Consider the following 17319-nt stretch of genomic DNA (forward strand, 5'->3'; position numbering starts at 1 on the left):
GCCGAATGTCCTCCTCTCCATTAAAATTTCATGTGTTATCTCCATATGCGATTTTCAGAAGGTGGAACTGCGTCCACTCAGGGCTCAAGTATCCCCTTCTGTTTTGATGAGGGATCACGATTCATCGACCAAACTGAAGTTTTGTTATTGTGCCCCGTCGCACCGCGGAGCGAAAGGGGGACTATGGTTTTCCCCTCCGTCCGTGTGTCCGTCTGTCCATCCGGGCATGCGTGCGTGCGTAAGCGAAGGACCGCCTTCGAATTTGGTTTGTGGGTGCAACCCACGTCAAAATCCAAGATGGCCGCCGCCATGTATGTCTGAACCTTGAGATGAATATCTTGAAAAACAAGCGAAGTACCAACTTCTAATTTGGTGTGTGCGTGTGTATCTAGGCACAAGGACGAAGGCTGTTGAAAATTGGGTCGCCACGTCAAAATCCAAGATGGCCGCCGCCATGTATCTCTGAACCTTGTGAGATGAATATCTTGAAAAACAAGCGAAGTACCAACTTCTAATTTGGTGTGTGCGTGTATCTCGGCGTAAGGAAGAAGGCTATTGAAAATTGGGTCGCCACGTCAAAATCCAAGATGGCCGCCACCATATATATGTCTGAACCTTGTGAGCGAAATATCTTGAAAAATAAGCGAAGTGCCAACTTCTAATCTGGTGTGTGGGTGTATCTCAGCATAAGGAAGAACGCTATTGAAAAATGGGTCGCCACGTCAAAATCCAAGATGGCCGCCGCCATGTATCTCTGAACCTTGTGAGATGAATATCTTGGAAAAACAAGCGTAGTACCAACTTCTAATTTGGTGTGTGGGTGTATCTCGGCATAAGGAATAAAGGTATTGAAAATTGGGTCGCCACGTCAAAATCCAAGATGGCCGCCGCCATGTATGTCTGAACCTTGTGAGCGGAATATCTTGAAAAATAAGCGAAGTGCCAACTTCTAATCTAGTGTGTGGGTGTATCTAGGCACAAGGAAGAAGGCTGTTGAAAATTGGGTCGCCACGTCCAAATCCAAGATGGCCTCCTTGCGTCTTCCACTTTGTCAACTCGCATCACTTCACCGACGGGGGACCTCGGCGTAACGCTTGTTCTCAAAGTTTCGTTCTGAGGGCTCTTTTCAAGATCGTCACTGAGCCCTGAACAGCTTCCAACTGCAATTTGTTTAAATACCCCAATACAAATAATAAAATCATTTAATAAAGAATGTGTGCCATAAAGTATTTAAACAAAGTTGGGATGGTCTCAATCAATTATCACGTGAAACCATCCCCACATCATTGATTAAATGGATGCTGCCTGTCCATCCCTGCGTCTATTTACATTAATGGGGTATGTTGATTGTGTCCATGTATGAATTTCATCACCGAGATATTAAACAGCCAATACACACATACACATACACATACACATACACATACACACGCCAGTGATAAATGGAACAACAGGAGAGATAAAGAAGAACCTCACTGAGATTTTGAAAACCATCTCCGGGAATATTACCACAAATGAACTACAACTGGAGGCAATCCGTGGTTCGGTGACGATCCTGAAAAGTGCCCGTGGAACAAAACTCTGAAAAAGTTGAACAGCGAGGTCCATGAACCGTGATCCCTTATTGACGCGGAGATGGATACTTTGGGTCCTGGGAGGACTCTGTTCCACCTCAGAAATCCACAAATAGAGATATTAACCAACGACACACACGCACACGTACACGTACACATACAGTGCATTCAGAAAGTATTCAGACCCCTTCACTTTTTTCACATTTTGTTTTGTTTCAGCCTTATGCTGAAATCGTTTAAATTCATTTTTTCCCTCATCAATCTAGACTCAATACCCCATAATGACAAAGAGAAAACAGGATTTTAGAAAGTTTTGCAAATTTATTAAAAAGAAAAAACTGAAATATCACATTTACATAAGTATTCATACCCTTTGCTATGACACTTGAAATTTAGCTCAGGTCGCTCCCATTTCTCTTGATCATCTTTGAGATGTTTCTACACCTTGATTGGAGTCCACCTGTGGTAAATTCAATTGATTGGACATGATTTGGAAAGGCACACACCTGTCTATATAAGGTCTCACAGCTGACAATGCATATCAGAGCAAAAACCAAGCGACTAGGTCGAAGGAACTGTCTGCAGAGCTCAGAGACAGGATTGTGTCGAGGCACAGATCTGGGGAAGCTACAAAAAAATGTCTGCTGCATTGAAGGTTCCCAAGAGCACAGTGGCCTCCATAATTAATAAATGGAAGAACTTTAGATCAACCAGGACTCTTCCAAGAGCTGGCGCCCGGCCAAACTGAGCAATCAGGGGAGAAGGGCCTTGGTAAGAGAGGAGACCAATAACCTGATGGTCACTGGCTGAGCTCCAGAGATCCTGTGTGGAGATGGGAGAAACTTCCAGAAGGACAACCATTACTGCAACACTCCACCGATCTGGGCTTTATGGCAGAGTGGCCAGACGGAAGCCAAACAGTTCAATCTTGGTTTCATCAGACCACAGAATCTTGTTTCTCACAGTCTGAGATTCCTTTAGGTGCGTTTTTGCAAACTCCAAGCGGGCTTTCACGTGTCTTTCACTGAGGAGAGGCTTCTGTCTGGTTTCAAGATGATTGGATGTACGGTCTGGAAGCTAGAAGTTGTTATTGCGTGAAGAAGAAGAGTCTTCGAGAGTGGGCAATGGATTAATTATCACACTGTGCTTGACGAGCAGGCAAAGTATGGAGCGACCATACTCATTTTGACCTCAAATAAAATTCAGATTTTAGATTTGTCAATCGCTGAGGTATATCAACACACGACCAAAACAGATTTGGCGAAATTCCGACTTTTTTTGACGAACATATGACACGATCGCTCGCATTTTATATTTAGAAGCTGCAAGTTGTCATTGGGTGAAGAATAAGAAACTCAACCATATCAGATTCTGGCTCTGCGATTTTCAGGTTTATTTTCTTTAAAAATCACTTTTTCTGCAGTCATAGCATGGATTGACAGGAAATTTTCACCATAGGTGCTCCTGGGCATGTTGAATCTTTTTAGGATAACTATGATGTCACAGGTGACGTGGTATGGCCGCCATCTTGGAAAATCCGAAAAAAATTGCATCTCTTTTTCTCAAAAAGTGCTGCATAGAGAAGATTGAGACATGTCTCATTGCAAATAACTCCATGGAGAATAACCCAATTGAATGATGGTCATAAGTGCCCCCATTATGACGTCATAATTGGACAAGTACAAAACTTCATCCGATCAGGATGACATGCATTGACCATCATCAAGGGATAAATTAGTGGAGAAAAAAAATAATGATGTCATAGGTGCCTCCATTATGATGTCATAATTCGACAAGTACACAACTTCATCCAATCATGATGAAATGTCTTGAGCATCATCTGGGGATAAATTGATGGAGAACAATAATAATGTGAAAGTGTGTGTGTGTGTGTGTGTGTGTGTGTGTGTGTGTGTGTGTGTGTGTGTGTGTGTGTGTGTGTGTGTGTGTGTGTGTGTGTGTGTGTGTGTGTGTGTGTGTGTGTGTGTGTGTGTGAAGGGGGGGGGGGGGGGAGGGAAGGGGGGGAGGAAGGTTGTGTGTATGTGGGGAGGGTTGTGTTGTGTGTATGTGGGGAGGGTTGTGTTGTGTGGGTGTATGTGTACGTGGGGTGGGCGGGATGTGTGTGTGTGTGTGTGTGTGGGGGGGGGGGGGGGGCGGATACGTGTCTATGTATCGGGGTTGTATCAAAGCATGTCCAATGAAAGTGGGGTTGTATCAAAAGCGAAGTTGTATGAAAGCGGGAAGGCCGAGGAAACCGGTCATCACTGCCAGCAGTTGTAAACTGGCAGTTCGAGTTATTCTTGTTTTTCTTCTCCATCTGGAAGTCATCGTGCTTTCCAACTACACTTCACTGAATGAGTTCAAATTAGGGAAAGACAATTACTGTATGACTATGTGAAACGCATTTTGTGTTATTCGGTACGTGAGGTGTTATGTGCTGTTGTATATCGTAGTGTAGAAAGATGTTTTTTTTTTTTTTTTTTTTTTTTTTTTGCAAAAAGAATGCCTCCCAAGATATGGAATGATGAAATGTGAAACTCCCAAAATATGGAATCGCTGCTCACCTCCACTCGGTGACGATCCTGAAAAGTTCATTCCTATTTTCTCTCTCCTGTGGAACCAACTTCCATAGGCTTTTCAATCTTTCTTTCCTCCAAGTCTTCAAGATAGCTGTTCACCATTATCTCAGATGATCCCCAGTCTTTGAACCATTATCTTTTCTACCCTCGTTAACACCCCCAAGCCCATCACTTTCCAAATTTCCAGTTTTCCCTCTTAAGAGTTTGCTTCTGTATCCATCTTCATCTTGTGCACCCAGTGTGTCTTCTCCTGGGCCTTATTCTTTCTCACATCCCTTATCCCTTTAAGGCTTCCCTCTATTTTATCCCTTGTCCCTGCTGGTGGTGTGTTTTTTTTTCACCCCTCTCTTTCCACTGTTCCTTTTGTTCTGTTACGTTCTGATCTGTTCTGTGTTTGAGCTCTTCCACGAGCTTCAATGTTGTGTGCAAAAAAGCTCACTTCTCACTTTCAGGGCATTTAATATCCAAGCAATAACCACTTGCTCTTCGTCATTCTTTGAGAACGTCATTCAGCACGTTTTCATAACGCTTGCAATGTTGAAATACCATGTAAGCTTATCTGAGCATATGCCTATTTTGATCATCACTCCATCGAAAAAGTGATTAGTAATGGTACAAATCAACACACAAAAGATTTTTTTTATTTTTATTTTTGTGAAATATACTCTTGAAGGTTTTATAAATTAATATGACCGTTGCACACTGCTCCTTTCCCGGTCATGAGCTATCACAATGCCTTTCTGGAGAGTTTTTACCGGATGTTTATTTTCTTGCTTCCACATCCTTTACAGCTCCGTCAGTCACACTCACCCAGCCATCGTGCAGAAGATCGCAATATTCGCATTACTGTAGGAAATGACCAGTTTCGAAGTGAATCGCCAGACCATCAACTGGCTTCTGCCCATGCTCGATTGGGTCCACCTGTTGAACGATTGTATAGGTAAGTAATGCCGCCAACAAAGAACAAGCCAAGTTCATTGACCTAGCCCATCACCCATCCCCTCCTCCACCAAACCCCCTCATTTCTCATACCGTTGTTTTGCATTGAGGGTTTTCCCAAATGTTGTTCCTTTTACCCAAAACAAAACAGGTTTTGATGTTTTTTTTGTATGACAGGTGGAGGAGATAGTATAACAACCTTTGGTATAACCCTCGGACTACATCCCTCCTGTAATGCTTGCACTCCACTTATTCAGTTAACATTCTTAAATTCTTCACATTAGTACCAATCCATTTGCTTGCTCAAGCTCAATTTCTACCTTGTCAATCACAAAAATATTAGCCATGTTTAAACCATATCCTGTTTAACAAAACCCGATCATCTTGTTCTTGCTTTTTCAGTCGAGCGCAATCTTGCCATGCTCCTCCTGTCTCTCAAGAATGCTCCCAATCTTTACTCAATGATGAAGATAGCGGTTTTGAGGAGTTGCAAATGGCGAGACTGAGAAAAGAGATGAAAGAGGAGATGACAAGAGAGAGGATGAAACAGATAATGTTGGAAGATATGGAGAGGCGTTTACAAGTTGAAAAATGCAAGTTGCGTCGAGAGCAATCTCCCGTGAGTGACCACGTCTTGCACAAACCCCATATCCCTCTAGCTCAACCCATGAAGTATATTCTGAAAAAGATCGATGGGAGAGACCTGACTACAGAGGTCTGTCTTTTCAGTTCGGTAATTATGTAGAGTTGAACTTTTAAAGTTTGAATGGTCATAATGCTAACCATCCTGTTTGCTATTGTTTTGCTTAAATAATTTCTGGGTTATTCCATGCTTAGTGGTCTCCAGGTGACTGGCACAGATTTTGCTAACAAGGTTTGTAAAAATTAATTTATTGTAAGAATTACTCAACAAAATATTTCAGCCCCTGTCTGTGTTTTTCCATTTATTTCCTCCTAAGGATCTGGTGCTTTGCCCATTTTTGGCACTTGCAAATCCAGTCTCTGCTTTATACACATTAGGAGGCTCATATCCTGCAACTGGATAAAGATTTCAAGGTTAAATTTGCAAAACTGTGTCCTTTTGACCCAAGCTTTGAGGATATGGCTTCAAAAACAGTGTACCTTTTGCCATTTTCTATTTAATAGTATCTCAAAAACACATTTTGTCATTGTGGATTTGAGGTATGTTGGGGTTTCACCCTGTGCCAACCCCAGATTGTCACACCAATTCCATATTGTAGATTTACAGCACTTAGATATACATACGGTACTTTGTACAAATCCCAGCCTCTCATGCACTGATTGACAGCTGCTCTAGAGGGGCTACCTCCATCTATTTACAAGGGGGGACATGACTCTTCCCGCTAAGTATCTGAGCTGGGCAAGAAATGAGGCAGACATTTTGAGATATCTTTTGCACTGTTTCTCTGTGACCGTTTGTTGAAGTTAGTTTCCGATGCATGCTGGGTGGAATTCTATAAATATCACCCCGGGAAATCGGTAGCTTCTATTTATGATAGGCATCGTTGATTGAGGAAAATAATGGCATCGATACGTTCATTAAGTTAACATAATAAATTCTCCTTGTTTGTTTTTGCAAATGATTATGGTACTCAAAGTATTTTCTGTGCGACTGCAAAGCAGGAAATGTTTGATTGCTATTGCTACTGAAATGCCTGATGTAGAGTGGGTACATGTGTTAACAGCATTTGTTCATTGCAAACAGCACTGTCTCTACTTTAGTCATGTTAAGATCAAAAACTGTAACATTAAATACTTTTTTTCCAGTAAAGTGCCAATCGATTCTTGCTTAAAGTAATTAACAAATCAGAAAACTTTGTGCATTCCCATTTGGTTTAGCTTTTCTTGAGTGAATAGATCTAGTTTAAGCTACAGATCTGTCAACTGTTATGCATCCTGTGTGGGAGAAATGCATTTGATTTTTCTATTATGCTCTTGCAGAGATCAACCATTGTCTCACATTCTCATACGTCTGTTGCTCTATCAGCTATTGTTGCACTCCAAATTATTTGATTTGAAATCATGCCAAGAAAAAGTTGTTGCACAGACACGCACATTTGGTTTGCTATGAGTTGACAGCTTTGTAGTTAACATGTACCAGTGGTGGTTATGAGCTAAGATCATTACTTTGTCGGCAAGTGTCTTGGTCAGTCGTAAAATTAATTGTCCTGTGTGCCCAGCAATCGGATGACGAAGCAGACATTTTGCGTCGCTATCAGCGAGAACATTGTGCCAGGAAGACGAGCAGTGGTTTTGAACTTGCTGCAAGTGACTATGACATGAATACTTCCTGCATCCCGGGTATTGCAGATTTCAAAGAAGCGCTGAATAAGCCTTCGACAGAAATCAGAAACATCGACGACGAGGAGCACTTTCTTTACGGGGATGATGGCAAGTATGGTAGGCAACTGGAAAAGAAAGTTGCTATCGACAGACAAACAGTTTCACGAAGTGACAGGTATGAGGCTGAAAAACTTATGGTGAATAAGGTTAAAGAGTATTGCACGGTATCTGCACCACCATCAAACACATTTGCTGGGAATGATGGTAAAAATGAACAGCGGTTTGAGCAGGATCTGGCTACTGTTCTTCATACCCTTGGTCTTAACTTAAGCCTCAGTGAATTGACTCAGCTTATCATGGCAAAAAAACAAAACGATTTTCCCAGTAGCCATGAACCAATATCAAAATATATCCCCCAGCAGCCAGCACCAACAGATCATCAACACCAACGAACACCTACCAACATCCCCAAGCAACCAGCACCAATAGATCATAAACACCAACCAACACCTACCAACATTCCCAAGCAGCCAGCACCAACAGATCATCAACACCAACCAACACCTACCAACATCCCCATGCAGGCAGCAACTCCCAAAGAACCCCAACAATACACGACGTGCCCAATTTATCCAGGTTACCAGCCACCAAATGCCTTCTTTGGCAATGCACCAGTTCCTGCTTCATCTATGGTTCCAGCTTCACCTTCAACTCCAGCTCCAGCTCCAAATATGGCTTCATATTCTGCTCCACCTATGTCTGAAAGGCATCCGCTTGGCTTTCCTTGGATATCGGGAATGCCAATGCCTCCCGGGCATCAGGAATACTATAATGTTGGAATTACACCTCAGTTACCACATCCACAAGGCTGCCTTAGACCTACTCATCTCCTACCTTTTCCAACAGAAACTGAAAATATGAGCATATTGTTTCCTTCTCCTTCTGTGAAAACTACTCAGGCACAACGTCCAAACCTACGTGTGATTGAAACTGTGGACCTTGACGCAGAAAATGTGAGGACACTAGTACCGATCGTGGTTCACCATCCCCTCAGTACACCTACCACGCCACAACCCTCAGGTGCTGTCCCGGTAAGTATTCGTTATTTATTTCCAGGGTGGTGGAAAAGCACACAAAAATGAGGGAAGGTGACTGTTAAAACTATCTCCAATAGATTAAGGCAGAAGAAAAGGAAAATCTTGTGCGTGAAACGCAAGAGCGTCAGAAGCGTCTTGCTTGCCTGGAACAAGAGCTGAAGAAGTTGCGCAAACAACAAGGTAGGTGTTTTACTTTGTTGCACAAATGTGAAGAAGTTGCGCAAATGTTTTTTGTTTTGAACTGTGTGTTACAGATGGTGCATTGTTGTTGTGGATGGCACATTTGGCACAGCACATTCTGCACAGAGTAATTATGTATTTGGGCCTTGCTCATATTTATTATTACTCCCGCCAGGGAGTAATGCATTCGATCGTGTCCGTCCATGTGTGTGTTCGTGTGTTTATGAACAAGATATCTGGAAAAGTTCTGAACGGATTTGGATGAAAGTTGATGGGATGATTGCCCTTGGGATAAGGAAGAATTGATTCGTTTTTGGTGAAGCTCAGGATATTATTCCGGATTCAGGAATTTTTTTGGGAAATCTTTTGGGATTTTTTTTTCTGTTTTACTGCATTAAAGGTTTTATTCTTATTCCTAAATTAAATGATGTTTTTTTCCTCTAATTCCGAGATATATCAAAATAAATTCTCTGACAGTTAGGGCCCACTTTCTTTTTCATTTATTGTTTTGCGAAGAGGGGATGTTAAACAAAACGTATTATTCCAACTTGACCCACGGCAGGAGTATGCGCTCCACTGAGTGGCATTCTCGTTATCAATTTATTTAGAGAATAAAATTACATATAATGTTGCATGTTTGGTTCAACAGTATAATATTTACTCCTGCCAGGGAGTAATGCATTTGATCGTGTCCGTCCGTGTGTGTGTGTGTGTGCGTATGTGTGTTCGTATGTTCGTGTGTTTGTGAACAAGATATCTGGAAAAGTTCTGAATGGATTTGGATGAAAGTTGGTGGGCATTACCCTTGGGATAAGGAAGAATTGATTAGTTTTTGGTCAAGCTCAGGATATTATTCTGGATCCAGGAATTTTTTTGGGGAATTTTTTTCTGTTTTACTGCATTAAAGCTTTTATTCTTATTCTTAAATGATGTTTTTCTCCTCTAATTCCGAGATATATCAAAATAATTATCTGACAGTTACAGCCTACTTTCTTTTTCATTTATTGTTTTGGGAAGAGGGGATGTTAAACAAAACGTATTATTCCAACTCGACCCACGGCGGGAGTATGCGTTCTTCTGAGTGGCGTTCTCGTTGCTTTTAAAATTACTATTGGTATCTATCACAAACGCAAACCAATTGGAATGTTTCATTAGTCATGATAAATGCTTTCACTGTCCAAACAATGGATGGTTGCCTCGTAGATATAAATGTTGGTTCTGAGACCAACCACTCAACAGACACTTGCTGGCGCTCGTCGCTCACTAACGTTCGCTCCCTGTTGAGGTTTTATTTCAGAACCAACATTTATATACTACTTGTGTGTGAGTGAGACCCAATATACTCTAACTTTATTATCTGTCATCCTGGTATATTTACACGTACATTAGACTCATAAAGAGAACCAATTAATATCTGTTTATGTTATATTTTAGGGAACAGCTTAATTTTCTTATGACACTCGTCACCATCCAGAATGTTGATAAATAGTATGTTGGAATTTGGTTCTTGGTTTAAATATCTTTGTTGGGTGGAGATGAAATTTAAAAAACCTCCCTCGATGTTCTGATCTGAGCACCTCCCGACTCACATATTATTTTGAGATAATGGTAAATTATTTTCCATTGAATACTTGACATCCATTAAATCTTTTTATATCCCTCAGTCTGTATGCTTTATTTACACTTGCCTTGGTTACACTTGTCGATGAGACCTTTTTGACATTTACCACTTTCATTATGTTTTACATTTAAATACTAAGGCTGTGATTTTGCCCACTCTTTGGTTTGGTTATTGCTTGGTTCTATAATTTATCTACCAGTTAAAAAAGGTGTTGGTAGCCCATTAAAATTCCCCCAACCCAATTTTAAAAATAATTAATTCTTATGAATATCTTATCACTTATACTTGCACCTGGACTTTATCTGGTATTTTAACACTTGTATATATCTCAACCCTTATATTTTGTCTTATATCTTATCTTTTAAATAGCTTAACTCTTATGTATATCTTAACACTTGTGTATATCTCAACATTTATGTTTGTCTTAACACTTAGTTTATCTTAATACTTGTGTATATCTCAACATTTATGTTTATCTTAACACTTATGTTTATTTTAACTCTTAAATATTGTTACGGAATCGGGGACGGCGCTCCCCTGACCAAAGGGGGGGGGGGGGGGGTAATCCCCATTGTATTTTGCACTGGCCGTCTCCGATCCTGAAGCTACCCCGCTCCCCTGTGGGGTGGGATTGGCCGAGGTGATTGGTCAAGGGATTCCCGTACACCTCCGCCAATCCCTCCACAAGGCAGGTGGGTAACTCCGCTCGAATCCCGGACAAGATGGAGTTTGCCGAGCGGTTTAGCAATCCGAAATCCGAGCCGTTAGCAAAGACTAACCCGATTCATAAGCGTTGGCCGAAATCGCACCACAGGAACTCAATTGACAGAAGGGACGAAAGCGATCAGATGAGAAAGAAACCAAAGCAAAGGGAGAACAGGTATTTATTAATTATTTACACAAACCAAAATCAAAGAGAAGAAAAGAAATGTAATTTACAGGGAAAGAAGGTACAGTGCAATTCTTAAAAACAATCTTAACTTATACCCACAGGACAGAACAAACAGACTCACACGAATAGGGAATGGCAGGCAGGAATGGCTTGAAGGATGGGAAGGGTCAGGTGGGACAGCAGAACGGCCGGGCCGGGAGCGAGCAGCCGCCGACTCTCCACCCTCAGGTCCACACCGCCGGGATGCTCGCAGCAGCGCGTCAGAGCTTGACGTGGCAGGGCTGGTTGAAAACAGCGTCTCCTTTACTTGTACTCCCGCAGGTTGCGCGTCTCTCTTCACACACTCAAGCGCCTTCCTTTTAGAAAACTGCCTCCATGCTCCCTCGCTCATCTCTCGTGGGGGCTTCCCGTAACGGGTTATATAGCCACACCCTGGAGCCTTCACGAACCTGCTCGATCTTTCTTTCTCCGCCCCTCTCAAGCCAAACCACTGAGTTTTGGTTGGTCGGCAAGGGCTTTCTGGCTCCACCTTCTCATGACGATGGGCGGGCAACGCCCTTCTTCTTCGAGCTGACCGCGTGGGTAATGGAGGCGAATGTTGTTGGAAATGTAGGCGCATGCTGCTGGCAATGTAGGCTTGGGGCAATCGAAAGGGGGATCTATCTTATTTGATTTGGTGCAACGTAAGATCGACTAGTGGGAACATAGCCTTAACTGAAACACAGAATAACGATATAACTATGGAGAGGTCCTATGATTGGCTACGTGCTTGTACATGGACTAGCTAAGGTGCGATCATTTCATTTAACAGCCAATTAAGGGGAAATGTACACAGGGGTTATTTACAAGGGATTTTGATACTAAATTTGATAAAGTGAAGGTTCTAAAAACTGCAACACAGCACCCTCATTCCTCACGGGACGTCCCGGCCCGAAAACTTTAACTTAATGTGACACTCAGGTGTAGTTCCCTCTCCAATTATCCTGACCCTGAGTGTGACAGTTTTAAAAACACAATAAATATGTCCCCCTATTACGTTGCACTCTACCTAACAGATTCACACCCACAACTAACCGAATTGCGGAATTAATTTTCAAACTACACATTGACGGTGGGGAGCATTATTTACAAGTGACATTATTTCATTACTTACAAAACGCAACCCTGGACCTGTTATTTTTCTTTTAGGAAACAAAAAGAATCCTGTGGGAGGGAGGAGACAGCATGCACTGCATCGACGCACCAGCACCAATAAACACCAAAGCACCAAAATGCACAGTCACGCACCATCCAGTGCGACATTGCACAATAACAAAAAAAAAACACACAACTGGTGGTCTGGATCTTCTGCTCCCTCTGCTGCCCGTCGTTCTTGATGTTGTTCTTCCCCTTGATCTTCTTTGCTTGCGGCCTATTTGGACATAATAAAAAGGCACAAAACGCGTCCATTTTTATTTATGGCCCACAGGGGCCAGCTATGGGTGGTCAACCTGTATGGCTTGGTGCCACCTCACCGAGGTCCGCAAGCAAGATCTTTCTCTGGCCAACCTGGCCGGTACTAGCAGAGGGGCCGTGCCACACAACGTGTGGTCCATAAGTGGTGCTCGGCCACAGTACTGTGGTCCATAAGTGGTGCGTGGATGCAGGCAGCTGGTTGCAGGGATTCGGGCACACAATGGCGGGCTCCCGCACGCTCCCCCTCAGTGCCCAGAGAGCACGGTCCATGGGTGGGGAAGGAAGACAAAGCAGAATCGGCGAGGGTAAGGGCGCAAGGGCGCAAGGGTACACATCAACACAGGTAATGCAGAGCGAGGTGCGCACGGAGAGTGAAGTGAGAAAGCTCGTCCCTAACGTACGTCACCCCCCCTGTCACCTACTCTACCCTCGCCCCTTACCCCGTATTTACAAAACCTACACATTTACAAATTCGTCACTACCGTCAGGTCTTCCCCATATCTCCCCTAATACCAAATTCGTTACAATCCCAATGTCTAAATTTGCCATCACCAATTCATCATCAATCCCTCTTAAGGAGGAAGAGATGGAACATCCAGCACAATGTCTCACCCACGTCATGATGCGTCTCACATTTGCACAAAAATAAAACAACAACACATGGCACGGTGTGGAGTTCTGTCGTCACCTCAGGTGAGTGGATGCAGATGGTGCGAGGAGATTTCAATCCTATCTTCCTTCTAAATGACTTTAACACACTTTACACTACCCGGGGTCTTTCCCTGCCAAACCATTGGCTGTCTTACGCTATGTGGTTTTAAGAACCAAACTCCCATTGACCAAACTGTGGTGCTCATCAATTTGGGGTCTCACTCCCCCGATTCAACTCCCTGTGCCTTCGCACAATTTCTGGGCTGAGTCATGTGGCTCTCCCAGCAGGTCTACCCACCTGCACACCTCCGCCACGGCAGTTGCCTCCGAGCTTACCTGCTCCTTTACCTAACCTATCTAACTGGGGGAAGGCCCGCCCTGGCACTTACCCCCTCGGTGCCCTCTCTGGCACTGGGCTACCCGGGTCCGTCCTCCGGATCCTCGGGCCCCATCCTCAACAACTCTACTGGCTCCCAGAGCCTACCTGCGGCCTCACCTGGCCGACATCCTTACAGTGGCGGAGCGCCCATTTAACTACACACACTAACAGGCCACACGCCCAGCCATTTCCACGTCACTAATGCACCCATCCAAACACCATTCTTCCACACGCACCACAGATGCCAATATCCAACCACAATTTACCTCTACCCTCGACCTAACTCTTAAACTACCATCTTAAACTTAAACTACGCACCATCTCCCCGGGTATTCGTGTTGGGGGTCCATCCTCCCCATTCACTTCCTTCGCACCAACCACTCCACTCCACAGTTTCCACCATAGTCACTCCACACCATCCATTCCATCCTCCATGTAGCCCAGACCAGTTATTCCATTCAACCATTCTCCATACACCTGTTCTTCACTTGCACACCTGTGCTCACACACCTGGTGCTTCCTGCACCCTCCTTCCTCCCAGGCTTCTTCATTCAATACAATGCACTCACCCACACTCACAATACTCTGCTCAATACTTTTCTAAACACACACACAGCATCATCTGATGTAACTACCCCCTTCTGAAACTCGCGCTTCCCAGTCGCCCCTGATACTATTGCGCTCCCCCGTCGTTATAATCCACTCATCTGCTACGTCCCCTACTGCAGGTATCATGTCGCTACTTAACCCTACAGTTACCTATGGTCATTTCTCTAGATCCCTATACATTATCCAAACCCTCCCTCGGCGAGCTTGCACTGCCAAAACCCCATAACTCATGACATCATTAAAACTCGGCTTCGCAAAGCCGAGCAATGAATTTGGGTGGTTTGGTCGCCTGCAGGTTGAGTCCGTCCGGCATTCGGTTCAGGGGAGGTGGCATGCTCGGCCCGAGATTCCACGCACCATCTCGGCGCGGAGGCTTTCGGTCTCCGGCCCGATGGCTCAATCTCGCCCGGCCGGAACGCTGCAACCACAAGGGGGCGCCGCTCCAGTCCCTCCTACCTTCCCTCGAACCGGACCGGTTGCCTTGCCCGGCAAGGCCCGGACTCGACCGTGCGGGGCGGGGCCAGGCCCGAATCGTGCATGACGCTCCGAAGAGGAGCGACGCTGCACCGATCCCCGCCGGCTCCCGCAATACCCACAGCCCGGCACGGACCGGGGGCTCGCGTTGGCTAACCGTTGGTCTAACCGCTATCCCGTTTAACGTCGATGCTCCTCGGACATGCTCGCACGCATACGCGACCCCTTTCACACTCTCCAAACCCGGCGTTCCAACGCCGCCCGTACATTCCACACACTCCGTCCATTCCACCACCGCACTCCCTGTGACACACCACACCTCTCGCGCACCCTCTTGCGCACACTCGTCGTTCGCACACTTCCTTAACACACCTCGTCGCGCACTGTCTCGCGCACTCTCCCTCGGTACGTACTCCGTACCACTCATGGGGATGCACTCTTACATCCACCCACTCACGCGCTCCGATGTGCCCTCCCGCACACGCGCCACAACCAACTCAGGTGTGCGTTCTCGCACACTCTCAACCATTCCAAGCGTGCATTCTCGCACCTGCTCCACCACCAACTCACTCTACGTGTCACACTCCGTTCACTCTGTTTCACACAGACCCTCCGACGTGCATTCGCTCTCGCACTCGGTATCACTCCCACACTTTGGAACACACTCACTCCTCGACGCACACTCTTTTCTTACACGCGCGCCATTTCCTCTCACACAGCGCACCACGGACCTCCCACAAACGCCCGCGGTACGCTGGGATCCCAAGCGCGCGATTCTTTTCGCACCAAACATCTTCCTGCAAAACCTCTTAGCACCATATACAGCACGACTCACCTTTGGGATCCTCCTCTCCACGCGCACCTGCAAATCTTTATAAGGATTAGCAAGTACGGCATCAGGATGTAAACTTAGACTTTGTACATTTTCCATTTCTTCCTTCTGCTTCATTCCTATCTCTGCCGTCTCTTCAATTTCGATTCCAACTACAACCATTGCATTCTGAATTAAATATTTTTCCGTCGCTGCACCTGAATTTGCCCTGTCCAATTCGACGGCCGTCGGGTTTTCACACCCCGTGTTGCGATTTCTATCCCGGTCCACCCAGCTGTGCTTTGCTCACACTCACTCAACCTGCGCTTCTCAACCCGCGCTTCTCAACTCGCGTTACCTCGTCGTGCACCCTTGGGACCCTCTCGCCCGACATGCGATCCATGGTCTCCCCACATTTTTGTATCTGGCTTCCCAATTGCTTTCTCTGAGCCCTCGCCTCATCCCTCATTTCTCCCACCATTCTGCTTTCCATTCCCTCCCATGTGTCGACCATAAAGGCCCTCATTTTCTCCATGAATAGGCCCCAGTGCATCGGCGCCGCGGGCGCGGCTGCAGCAGCCACGCGCGAGGCGCCATTTTGTGCGCCTGAAACCTCGTGCGCGAGGCCGCCATCCTGTGCGCCTGAAACCTCCGCTACCCAATGCGTATTGTGCTCCTCCATTATTCCCACTGCCTCCCTAGGGTCCTGGGTTGACTCTACCCCCTCTTCCAGCTCCCCTACTGGCATCCGGTCGCCTTGATCATCCATGGCGCGATTTAATTTAGAATATTAATAACAATTTCGGCCGCTCGTAATTTTGAGTGCGTTAAGCGCACTTCGGGCAAACCCCCGCTTCGAGCAAAAAAGGCCAACCCCCGCTTTGCGGGGAAAAATGGCCTCTAAACGGTGGTTTGTTTGTTTTTTAAGCGCACTTCGGGTCTAAATCCCACTCCCCGACACCAATTGTTACGGAATCGGGGACGGCGCTCCCCTGACCAAAGGGGGGGGGGGGCTAATTCCCCTTTTATTTTGCACTGGCCGTCTCCGATCCTGAAGCGACCCCGCTCCCCTGTTGGGTGGGATTGGCCGAGGTGATTGGTCAAGGGATTCCCGTACACCTCCGCCAATCCCTCCACAAGGCAGGTGGGTAACTCCGCTCGAATCCCGGACAAGATGTAATTTGCCGAGCGGTTTAGCAATCCGAAATCCGAGCCGTTAGCAAAGACTAACCCGATTCATAAGCGTTGGCCGAAATCGCACCACAGGAACTCAATTGACAGAAGGGACGAAAGCGATCGGATGAGAAAGAAACCAAAGTAAAGGGAGAACAGGTATTTATTAATTATTTACACAAACCAAAATCAAAGAGAAGAAAAGAAATGTAATTTACAGGGAAAGAAGAAACAGTGCAATTCTTAAAAACAAGCTTAACTTATACCCACAGGACAGAACAAACAGACTCACACGAATAGGGAATGGCAGGCAGGAATGGCTGGAAGGATGAGAAGGGTCAGGTGGGACAGCAGAACAGCCGGGCCGGGAGCGAGCAGCCGCCGACTCTCCACCCTCAGGTCCACACCGCCGGGATGCTCGCAGCAGCGCGTCGGAGCTTGACGTGGCAGGGCTGGTTGAAAACAGCGTCTCCCTTACTCGTACTCCCGCAGGTTGCGCGTTTCTCTTCACAGACTCGAGCGCCTTCCTTTTTTTTAGAAAACTGCCTTCGTGCTCCCTCGCTCATCTCTTGTGGGGGCTT

The 17319-nt window shown here is 45.5% G+C and overlaps 1 protein-coding gene across 3 annotated transcripts in view; it reads left to right on the top strand.

The window, feature by feature from the left end:
- The window catches only part of LOC137437944 (uncharacterized), a 102016-nt gene that overhangs the window by 28204 nt on the left and 56493 nt on the right, over window positions 1-17319 (top strand). For all 3 annotated transcript variants that reach the window (XM_068132723.2, XM_068132722.2, XM_068132725.2), the window contains exons 3-6: window positions 4945-5093; window positions 5495-5711; window positions 7294-8487; window positions 8571-8673. In XM_068132723.2, the coding sequence (XP_067988824.2) occupies window positions 4945-5093; window positions 5495-5711; window positions 7294-8487; window positions 8571-8673 (1663 nt within the window). The remainder of the gene's footprint in view (window positions 1-4944; window positions 5094-5494; window positions 5712-7293; window positions 8488-8570; window positions 8674-17319) is intronic.

Source organism: Myxine glutinosa, chromosome 12, assembly GCF_964187855.1.
Source record: "Myxine glutinosa chromosome 12, kmMyxGlut1.1, whole genome shotgun sequence".
Classification (NCBI taxonomy): Eukaryota; Metazoa; Chordata; class Myxini; order Myxiniformes; family Myxinidae; genus Myxine; species Myxine glutinosa.